The sequence below is a fragment of the Pelodiscus sinensis genome, chromosome 22 (assembly GCF_052426305.1).
Source record: "Pelodiscus sinensis isolate ZL-2025 chromosome 22, ASM5242630v1, whole genome shotgun sequence".
In the NCBI taxonomy this organism is placed as follows: domain Eukaryota; kingdom Metazoa; phylum Chordata; order Testudines; family Trionychidae; genus Pelodiscus; species Pelodiscus sinensis.
The window spans coordinates 22523933-22534580 of NC_143073.1; the positions used below are offsets into that span (position 1 = coordinate 22523933).

The 10648-nt window shown below is 55.3% G+C and overlaps 1 protein-coding gene across 2 annotated transcripts; it reads right to left on the bottom strand.

Moving 5' to 3' along the window:
- Window positions 1-3573: 3573 nt before the first annotated feature.
- LOC142819533 (sialic acid-binding Ig-like lectin 13) lies at window positions 3574-10386 on the bottom strand. 2 transcript variants are annotated; one of them, XM_089772521.1, is made up of 8 exons: window positions 10287-10386; window positions 9911-10073; window positions 9131-9496; window positions 8599-8898; window positions 7980-8276; window positions 6298-6397; window positions 5689-5827; window positions 3574-5241 (listed from the first exon to the last, which is right to left on the bottom strand). In XM_089772521.1, the coding sequence occupies exons 2-8, from the start codon at window positions 9987-9989 to the stop codon at window positions 5095-5097; spliced, it is 1428 nt and encodes a 475-aa protein (XP_089628647.1). In that variant the 5' UTR covers window positions 9990-10073; window positions 10287-10386; the 3' UTR covers window positions 3574-5094. The 2 variants fall into 2 exon arrangements, with proteins under 2 accessions (XP_089628647.1, XP_075763506.2); XM_075907391.2 differs by having other exon boundaries at window positions 9911-10334.
- Between the last annotated feature and the right edge of the window lie 262 nt (window positions 10387-10648).

Below are 10648 nucleotides of genomic sequence, written 5' to 3' on the forward strand. Positions count from 1 at the left end.
GACAGGGGTGTGATGGGTTGGATCACCAGCTTGGGATTCTCTGGTCCCTCCCCAGCCTAGGGGGGGGTAACTGCCCCCCAGAAGAGCAACACAGACAGTGAACCGGCTCGCTCCAGGATGTCTCAGCTGCAAGGCTGTTGACCGCTCCCAGGACACAGCCCCAAGGGGACCAAACCCCGAATAAATCTGAGTTCCCTGCGTAAAAGCTGTACTCAGAGAATGCTCATAAACTTAGCCCCCTTTATCATTCAAGAGGAGATACGCACAGTGGTTACCCCCACAGGTAACATAAGAACAGCCAGACTGGGTCAGACCAAAGGTCCAGCTTGCCCAGTGTCCCATCTGCCGACAGTGGCCTGTGCCAGCTGCCCTAGAGGGAGGGAACAGAACAGGAATCACCATGTGATCCCTCCCCTGTCGCCCACCTCCAGAGAAACAGAGGCCAGGGACACCACTCCTACCCATCCTAGCTAATAGCCATTGATGGACCTAATCTCCATGAATCTAGCTAGCTCTTTTTTGAACCCTGTTAAAGTCCAGTTCTTCATAACATCCTCTGGCAAGGAGTTCCACAGGTTGGCTGTGCTGTGTGCAGAAAAACTTCCTTTTGTTTCTTTTAAACCTGCTGCCTATTGAGTTCATTTGATGGCCCCTCATTCTTTTATTGTGGGAGCAAGTAAATCACTTTTCCTTATTCACTTTCTCCAGGCCAGTCATGATTTTATAGACCTCTGTCCTATTCCCCGAGTCTCCTCTTTTCTAAGCTGAAAAGTTCAAGTCTTTTTAATCTCTCGTCATATGAGACCCGCTCCAAACCCCTCATCATTTTTGTTGCCCTTATAAACAATTGTTTACAAAGGGCCTGATAAAGAACAAAGGGTTTTATTAAGTTTTAAAAGTCAGACCTAAGTGGTTGCAAGTGAAACACTCAGATCAAGGGAAGTTATTTGTGACATGCAAATTCTCACCCTGAGACTTGTTCCAATCGATTGTCTTCTGTCACAAGCTGGGCAGCCACCTGGCTTGGGCCCAATCCTGCCCACTCTTCAATCTTAGATATTCCCAGATGTGCCTTGGGGGTAAATCGCGGGTGTCCTGGCATCTGGCCACTGCCCCTATTCCCCCCTTTCTACCTCTTTGCCCAGGGCGGGGATTCTTTGTGTTAAGTCCAAACTTGTCTCATGTTGAGTTGGAAAGTACCAGACCCAGAATGGATTCCAGCGTCACAGGCCTTTGTAGGACCAATCACAATCCAGGCTTACAGGAAAAACAAGCCCACTCAGACACAGTTACCTCGAGCACTGGGCCATTCAGTTCCCCAGTGCCACTACTGGCTCACACGCCAAAGTCTAGATTTAGACACACATTCACACTTCACTTTTCTAACTCCTCACACAAGGAAGATCCCTGCACAGAAAGTGAATATGGCCATTCAGGAGACTGTAGCTTTAAAAATGCTACATCATGTGAGTTCCTTGGTTTAACACTGATATGACCCCATGAGATAAATCTACTGATCCCCAGTGGCAGGCAGTCCTGCAGGCTAACTCAGCTAATAGCAATAAGCAGGGAATCCCAGCAGTTAATCCCTCTAATTCCCAGGGGCAGGGAGGAATGCAGACAAGTCCTATTTACACACCATTGCAGGAAGGCTTGTTAATAGCCAGTGGCAGGGAGTTCCAGGGATTATCCCAGCAGACACCTGCCCCAGAGGCAGGGCATCCTGTAGGTTAACCTCAGTATTAGAATATAATCAAACCACAGTGAACACACTGAAATTACAAAAATATATAAATGTATTTTGACAAATTTACTGTAAAATCCATGACCATGTTGGGGCAAAGCATCAGGGATGGATCTCAAGATGTAGAAAGGAAGAGTGGTGTAAAATATTACTCCTCTGAGGGCTACAACAGTGATTCACAGCGGGTAACCCAGGGGTGGGCAATAATTTTTGATGGGGGGCACTCCAAGAATTTGGAAAGTGGTCGAAGGTTGCACTGTTCCATGATTTTAATGGAGGAGGTGTGGGGTCTGGGATGGAGGTTGGGCGCTTGGGGTAAGGGAGGGAGTTTGGGTGAAGGAGGCAGTTGTGACCTGGGGCACTGGACTGGGGAACAGGGGGTTGGATTGTGACCCAGGGCAGGGAATTGGGGTACAGGAGGGGTTGCAGGGATTTGGGTTGTGAGCTAAGACAGGAGGGGACTGTGATCTGGGGCAGGGGACTGGGGTACCAGATCTGAGCGGGGATAAGGATGCAGGAAGGGGGCAGAGGATTTAGGTATGTGGAGTAGGGGGCAAGACAGGGGGCAGAGGGCTGGGGAAGGGAGGGGCTGGGGTGGCAGAGGCAGGCTTTGGCCAGGAGACTTACCAACCAGCAGCTGTTCCTGAATCAGCCTCCTTGCCAGCCAGTGTCCCTCTCAGCTGTGGGGCAGCCCAGCTTCCTAGATGATTAATCAGCCCTGCCCAGTCAGTCAACTCTGTGCAGTGACCCCTGAGCCTCTGGCTGGGGGGGGGGGGGGGGGGGCTGATGAATCACCTGTGCGGTTGTGCTGCCATGGGGCTGAGAGGGAACATGCCTAACTGCCCTGCCCCTGCACAGGCTTCAGCCATGTGCTCTGGAGGCCCTTGTGCTTCGTGGCTGCCTGTTATTGAAACAGGCAGCTCCCATTGGCCCCCAAACCAGTCCAGTACCCCAGAGCACAACTGCCTCCTTCACCCAAACTATAGATTGTGACGGAACTGATCACCCTGTCACCGGCTACAATTTTACTGCTGAGTTTAATCGTGTTAACCCCTGGAACTCCCAGCCATTGTATATTAGTGAGGTGAACCTGGGCAAAATCAGTCAGTGGGATTGTGCTGGGGGTAGGAACAGCTCCTCAATCTTTCCCTCCTCCCCTCCAGATGCACAGTTTTTAAAGAAAACCTGTCCACAGCCATGTTTCTGAGCAGTGTGTGGGTAGGGTGAGGCAATCAGGGAGCCTGTCTGGGGCTCCCTGCAGCGTCCACAGGCCAGATCTGGTGGCTTCTTGGGTTCGATCTGGCCCATGGGCCATATTTTGCCCAGGCCTGGGTTAATTTCACCGACATACAATGGCAGGGAATTCCGGGGGTTAACACTGGTAAACTAAGCAGTAAAACTGCAGCTGGTGACAGGTGTGCTCAGTTCCTTCACAGTCTATTGTGTTTGACATCCCCACTTTTCATCCTGCCCTGATGGGACCTTTGAACCTTTAGGCTACGTCTATACTGGCACGTTCTCACGCAAAAACTCTTCCAGAAGAGAGTGTCTACCCGGGCATATGCTTTTGCACAAGAGCATCCATGCTCGTGTAGACCAGTGATCCCCAACCATCTGAGGCTGCCGGGCGCCAGGGGGCGTGGCCGTTCGCCTGCCGGGCGCCAGAGGGCGGGGACACTTGGGCGCTCGGGGGCGGGGCTCCCCCCATAGCCGCGCGCCTGGGGCCGCCCCTCCAAGAGCACGGGTGGCTAATTCGCACCTGGAGCCGCCCCCCCCCCCGGTCCAAGTGCCGCGTGCCCAGGGCCGCCCCCCCCAAGTCCCGCGCGCCCAGAGCGCAGGTGGCTAATTCGCGCCCGGGGCCAGCGCCCCCCCCCCCTCCAAGCGTCGCGCGCCCAGGGCTGGCCCCCCCCTCCAAGCACCTGGGGCCGGCGCCTCCCCCAAGTGCCACGCGCCCAGAGTGTGGGCGGCTAATTCACGGCGTTCCCGTGGCCAGCACTCACCGTACGCCATTCGCCCGGGCCGGCTCCGGCACCATGCATGCGCCACATGCCCGGGGCCAGGCCAGCCCCGAGCACTTGGCGGGCACACACAAATGGCCCCGCGGGCACCGTGTTGAGGACCACTGGTGTAGATGCTCTCTTGCTCAAGAAAGCTCCGATGGCCATTTGAACCATAGGGCTTTCTTGCACAAGAAATTCGTGTTGCCTGTCTACACTGGCCTCTTCTGGAAGAGCTCTTGCGCAAGAGGGCTTATTCCTGAGCAGGAGCATCAGCGTTCTCACGCAAGAAGCCCTGAATTCATACATTACAATGTCAGTTAAGAACATGCGGCCAGTGTAGACAGGCAGCAAGTTTTTGCGCAAGAGCAGCCACTTTTACGCAAGATCAAAAACCTGGGGTCCTGAGATTTTCTGATTTTAGGATTTTAGCAGGGTGGGGAACAGGAGGGTGGGGAGAAAGAGCTGAATGCTTAAGAAATCAGAGTTGGTAGAAAATTCGACACTTTCCAACAAGGACTTAACAAACATTTGAACTATCTCACCCATTACCAAGATAGTTTCCCCAATTATCACCTCTAATACCATTAACTCACAAACATCCCACTCTCCCTACCTCTAATATCATCAATTCACAGACACTTACCTTCCTTCCTCCCCCCCCCCCCTGCATCCCCCTCTTGTTCTGCAATGTGATTTGTCCTTTTCATATTTGTTCATTTTTTTAATTGTATCCTTTGGTATATATGGTTGTGACTATTTTCTTCCACTATTTGATCTGAGAAAGTGGGTCTGGCCCACGAAAGCTCATCATCTAATAAACCATCTTGTTAGTCTTTAAAGTGCTACATTGTCCTGCATTTTGCTTCAACTACCCCAGACTAACACGGCTACATTTCTATCACTATTCTAAGGCGTTCACAGGACTTAGCACAAGGACTAGCTGACACGGGGGCACCACCCATTTGGGTGCCTGCTGTTATGTCATAAATGGCACCAAACCTATCTGGGCATCTGGGAGCAGGGCCTGGTTATCGGACATCAGGAAAGTTCATGCACAGGAAAGCTGGCACATGGCCTAGGGCACCACCCCTAGGGCACCAGGGTATGGGGGGGTCTTTTGCTGCTCCACATGGCGACTGAACCATACCTGGTACCGTAAAGAGGAAGTAACTCTACTTCTTACCTCAGTTGCTGACATGTGTTGGTTCTAGGCATATCCCACTTCCCCCACCATGTCACTGCCAACTATCCCACTGCTCACTCCCACTCACTAGCTATAATTACCCATAGCAATACAAGCACTTGTTGAAATAGAAAAGATAATTAGAAGCACTGTCAGCATGTCTAAGGTTAGACATTGGAGTAGATCTGGTCAAATGGCAAATGTGTCCGTAAACCGTCAGTGTTCGCGTAGACTTCGTCTCCTCCTCCTGCTACAGTCTCACTGTTTTCCTCTTGTTCCATGTTCTCATAGTCGTCAGAGCTCAGCTCCGGAGGCTGCGAAGAGGAAGGGTTGGTTTGCACAGTGACTGCGGTGCAGCTGCCTCTGGGGTGGGGCAGCTGGGGAACAGCCCCACACATCCCCGCATGAGGAAAGAGCACGTGCAGCCAGGGGCAGGAAGCAAGACAAATGTATCTAGGGCATCAGCACGGCTGTTCAGAAGCCAAATGCAATTAACTATCTGGGCATCCGGCCTGCACATCGGGATTTGCGACCCGTGAGCTCTGACGAACCGGGAAACGTCTGATTACAAGCAGGTGGAGGCTCTGGCCAGTACCTCAGGGAAAACAGCTGCAGAACAGCGCCCCCTAGTGCTCTGCTGGGGCACTGGGACCAGCCCTGCCTGCCAGGGGAAAGCCCCCACCCATCCTGGGAAGAAGCAGGTCTCTTCTGTCTTAGCCCCAAGGCCGATGGGGGAAGCATGCAGCCCTGGCGTTCCCCACCTCTCCCCCTGCCTTGGTCTTGTACGGGTTGAACCGCTCCTTTTTCTTCACCCTGTTGGGCTTCTCCTCCATAGGGGATGGCTGCTGCTCCCTGTTGCCATCGTCGCCATAGCTTGAGGGTCCTTCCTCTCCATCTTTGCTGCAGGAGGGAACAGCTTTAGCTTGGTTCCCCCAGCCCTGGAGCTGCCGATGAGTCCACCCGGAAGCAGTCAGTCCCAGAGTTTACCACAATCAAGCCCCAATGGCAGGGAGTCCCATGTATTAATGCAGATAATATCTAGTGGCAGGGAGTCCCACAGGTTGACCCTGCTAATACCCAGTGGCAGGGAGTCCCATTGATGAATTATTTCTTAGCGGAGTCTCAAACTACGGGAGAGCAGTGTCCAATCCCCTCCCAGTGGCCTATTTTCTATGGGTATCTCCCGGTGCACTAATTAATCCCGCCCCCCCCCCCATCTTCCTCCCTCCAGTTCTCTGGGCCTGTCTGCCCTCCACTCATTCCCCTTCCTATTTTGAGCCTCCTGCAGCCCCTAGTGCTGAGTGGGGCCCATGGCCCATGCAGCCTCTTTATGACTAAGCCACTCCAAGACCCTGGCTTGGTGCCCTCACCTGGCTCTGGCTATTTTATAAACCACGATCACCAGCCCCATGAGGAGCAGAACGCCACCGATGACACCACTGGAGACTATGAGCAGCAAATTATTGTCCCCTGATGAGAGAGATGGACACAGCTGGTGTCAGCAGTGGGATTATTGGCATCAGGCAGGGCAGGGGGGGCAGCAGGTATTTGTGCGTAATTACAACAGCCTGCCCGTGCAAGGGGGGAGGGTGCAATTGTCTCTTCCTCTCAGCTACATTCCACGTGTGCCTTGTATCATGGCGTGCATACATCTGCAAATACGGTAAGGGCACACGAGCTACTCAGAGGTTCCTAGGTTCCCCTGTGTCACGTTATTGGATTTTAAAGATCATTGCTGCACCCATGGGGGGGGGTGTCTGCCCCAAAAGTCGGTACAAAGGGGGGCGTGTGAGGTGTCACATGAAAGCTTGTGTTCTACTGATTCTATGTTTGCTATTCATGTACTTCTGTGATATCTGTACATGGAGTTATGAATAAGTACTCTGTGCTTATGCTGGAAAAATCTCTGTCTGAGACAGCAACCGGCAAAGAATGTTCAGCCAGTGACGGTGCTAAATAGCACAACTCCAGGGACAACAACTCTCCAGGTGCCAATACACAACTGAAGAATGTGTCTGCAAATCTGGATTCCGGCAAACCAGCCAGGGCATAATGGCTGCCAGCATGTGAAATAGGGATAGGTCACTTGACCAGGTGACCTGCTCTGGCCGGAAAGATGCCAGAAGAAGTATATAAGTGCCATGTGGCACCCTCAATTTTGTCTTGAGTTCAGCTCCTGATCCCAGATGCAGCCTTGCGAGGGACAGAGAGCCGGGAAGGATCGTGGACCCATCCTGACATAGGATGTAGGCCAGAGACTTTTCAGACTGGAGTTTATAACATCTCTGCTGAGAGCCTGTATTGAGAACTGGGTGGTTGGATGCAGGTAACGTATTCTCCTTATCAACTTTACTCTCCTTCTTTTCTTTCTTTTAGTTATAAACCTTTCGATTTTAGATTCTAAAGGATCGGCCCAACGTGAACTTGTGGGTAAGATCCAGAGTGTAAATTGGCTGGGAACTGTGGCTGGTTTCTTGGGACAGGGAGAACCCGTTTGGGGTAGGTGGGACTGGGTTCGATAACCCCTCCCTGGGCTGACTGCGGCACAGAGGGAGCTGGAGTGCCAGAGGCGCTTTGCTTGTGAGGATTCTGGATAGCCAGATTGGCACCTGGAGTGCTCAATGTGACAGGTTTGTGGCCAGTTTGGGAAGGTCTCCAGTCAGGGGCTGTGAGGAGCCCCGAGTTTTGAGCAATTCGCCCTGAGCAGACGACCTCAGCTGTGACCAGACCTGGCCCGGTCCGACACACCCTGGCCTTGGAGTAAATTAGGGGGGTGGTTACTATTCGGTTATGAGAATATACGGTAACCCCACCCCCATGCTCAGGCTATATTAAATAAATGGCAATTTGTACTAGGCACATGATTGTATACGAGTAATTACGGTACTAGCAGACATGGCTGTGTATGAGTGTAATTATGGTAGCAGGAGATCCCATGCAAGCTCCACCAACAATCTCTCCCAGCCATGAACCATATACCCAGAGTGGGTCATATATGTGAGTAATTATGGTAGCAAGGTGCCCCGCACCCACTCCCATAGGTCCCCAGTACCTGCAGGCACGAGGGGCAGCTCGGCCTGGCTCTGCCCGTGGGCGTTGGCGGCGGCGCAGGACACGTTGGCCAGGGCCCCGGCCGGGCCCCTCAGCTCCCCACTCACGGCCGGGCCTCGCACCCAGGACTTGGCCCGCAGCTCAGGGCCCTCGAAGTCCCCGGGGACGGTGCGGTTGGGCAGGCGCCACTGGAGGCGGGGCGGGGGGTTCCCCTCGGCCGCGCAGTAACACGTGGCCGCCCCCCCAGGCCTGCTGCCCCACACCGTGCAGTTCCCCCCCGGCAGCAGCTCCGGTGCGTCTGCAACAGGACACAGGGCGTGTGGGGAATTTTTCTCCTAGGACCCCACTGGCTGTCAGCTCCACCCCCACCACAACCACTAGCCCCCACTTCCCTCGCATTGCCAGGCATAGAACCCAAGAGTCCTGCGTTGTCCCCCGTAACCACTAGTTTCCACTCCCCTCACATTGCCAGGCATAGAACCCAGGAGTCCTGCCTATTCCCCCATAACCACTAGTCCCCACTCCCTTCACGGAGCCAAACATAGAATCCAGGAGTCCTGCCTGTACCCCCATAACTGCTAGCCCCCATGCCTCTGCCGAAGCTGCACTGGGTGACTCACAGCCGACGTGGAGCCGGAGGGCTCGGCGGGTGGACACCCCGACCGCAGGGTACGTGACGGTGCAGCCGAGCTCTTTGCCATCGTGCGCCAGGGTGGGCGTGAAGTGGAGCACGGAGCTGTAGGAGACGCTGCCGTTCCCCTGGGGCTCTGAGACGTTCATGGCTGTGGAGTTGAACCCTCCTGTCCAGGTGATTTGGGGAGGGGTCCCAGAGCAGGTGCCCGGAGCCTGGCAGGTCACATTCACTGGCTGCCCGGGCTTCAGCACCTCAGGGACCCTCAGGACTGGCTGGTCCCTCAGCTCTAGGCAGGAGAAACCATTAAGAATCAGCCCTGTGGGGAATTACTGGGATTAATCCCCAGCACTCACTGCCACTGAGTATAATTGAGATTAACATGTGGAACTCTCCGCCACTGGGTATTATTGGTGCTAACCTGTGGAATTCCTCGCCACTGTGTATTATTGGGACTGAGCCATGGAACTTCCCACCACTGGGCATAACCAAGCTCAGTATTACTGGGCCCCCTGCTGCACCTGTGACATTCACCAACGGCTGGATCTCCAGGTAGCTGTATTTGCTCTCTCCCTTCACGAAGCGGAAGTAGTAGCGGTCCCGGTCTTCAGCCCGCACGTCGCTGATGCTCAGGGAGCAGTCGTTCTCAGCCTCCCCAGCCAGGCGGATCCGACCCCTGGGCTCCTTCGGGGGCCTGTCCGGGTTGGTGCTGACCACGGGCACACCGCGGTGCCAGTCGGCGCCTCTGAGGAACCAGTATTTGTAGACAGGCCCGGGGGACTTGAAATTGGCTGTGAAATTGCAGGGGAGCAGCACGCAGAGGCCCTGCTGCACCGTGACATGGGGCGCCACGTGGATCCGATAGACCTGCCCCTGGGAGAGCTGGGCTGCAGGGGAACAGACCAGCTCTGCCAGTGCCCCATAACCCCGACCCACAGCCCCCAGCTCTGCCACTATCCCCCATCCCCAACCCACAGCCCCCCAGCTCTCCAGTGCCCCATAACCCTGACCCACAACCCCCAGCTCTACCAGTGCCCCATAACCCCGACCCACAGCCCCCAGCTCTGCCACTACCCACCATCCCCAACCCACAGCCCCCCAGCTGTCCAGTGCTCCATAACCCTGACCCACAGCCCATGCCTCTGGATCCTGACCCACAGCCCCCCTCTCTGCCCGTGCCCCTCACACCGTCCTGTATCTGACAGTCTCAGCTCTGGCGCAGGAAGGCGTCTGAAGCCAGGAGTCCTGGGTCTCTCCCTGGTGCTGCGGGATTCCTGCCCCCGGCTCCCTGCGACTCTTACCCTGGCAGAGCAGCGCGAGGAGGACTCTGAGGCCTCGCCTGGTGCAAGAGGGCATCTGGCCGGCTCCTGGCCCCCACATCCTCTCGCTCCGCGGCTTTGGGGGCAACTGGCAGCCGGGCCTCACGGACCCCCCGATTGGTTCCTTTCAGGGAGTCCCAGGTCCCTGCATGGGCGGGTGTTGGGGAGAAAGAGGGTGCAGGAATGAGCAAAGCCGGAAAGTGTGGTCTAGCAATAAGAAAAGGGGCACTCGGGAGGGAAGTGTGGTCTAGTGGTTAGAAAAGAGGAAGCTGAGAGTCAGGGTCTAGCTTGGGCTCTAGGCAAGGAGTGGGGATCAGAGCAGGGAGCTGGGACTCAGCCAGTGTCTGTCTGTACTTACCCAGGGGCCAGGCGATTCTACACCCAGCTCTGTGCTCTGCGGGTGCTACACCACGGAAACCGAGACTCCCACTTCCCTTGGGGAAACCACATCCTGTCAGCCCCACCCAGGGCGGGCCCTCCTGCCGGCGTGCCGCCTGCCCCATCCACGCACATGCAGAGCCGGGGGCAGCCAGCGCTGCCTGTGTCCGTCCCCCACAGCCTGTGTGCTCAGCACCGCGGCATTCACACCCCCGCTCTGATTTCACACCCGCTGCTGGGAGCTGCCCGTTTGATGTGGCTGACACTGGACATGATACGAGCAGAACGGGGGACCAGCCATGTCCCTCCTGCCCCCCCGTGATGCTGCATCCCCGGCAAACT

Bases quoted from the DNA above. Each gene is read 5' to 3' on its own strand.
- LOC142819533 (XM_089772521.1), bottom strand. From the start codon at position 9,989: ATGTGGGGGCCAGGAGCCGGCCAGATGCCCTCTTGCACCAGGCGAGGC. The intron at 6,398-7,979 runs GTACTGGGGACC...CTCTCTCATCAG, and splicing joins GCTGCCCCTCGTGCCTGCAG to GGGACAATAATTTGCTGCTC. The intron at 5,242-5,688 runs GTGGGGAACGCC...TCCTCTTCGCAG, and splicing joins AGACCAAGGCAGGGGGAGAG to CCTCCGGAGCTGAGCTCTGA.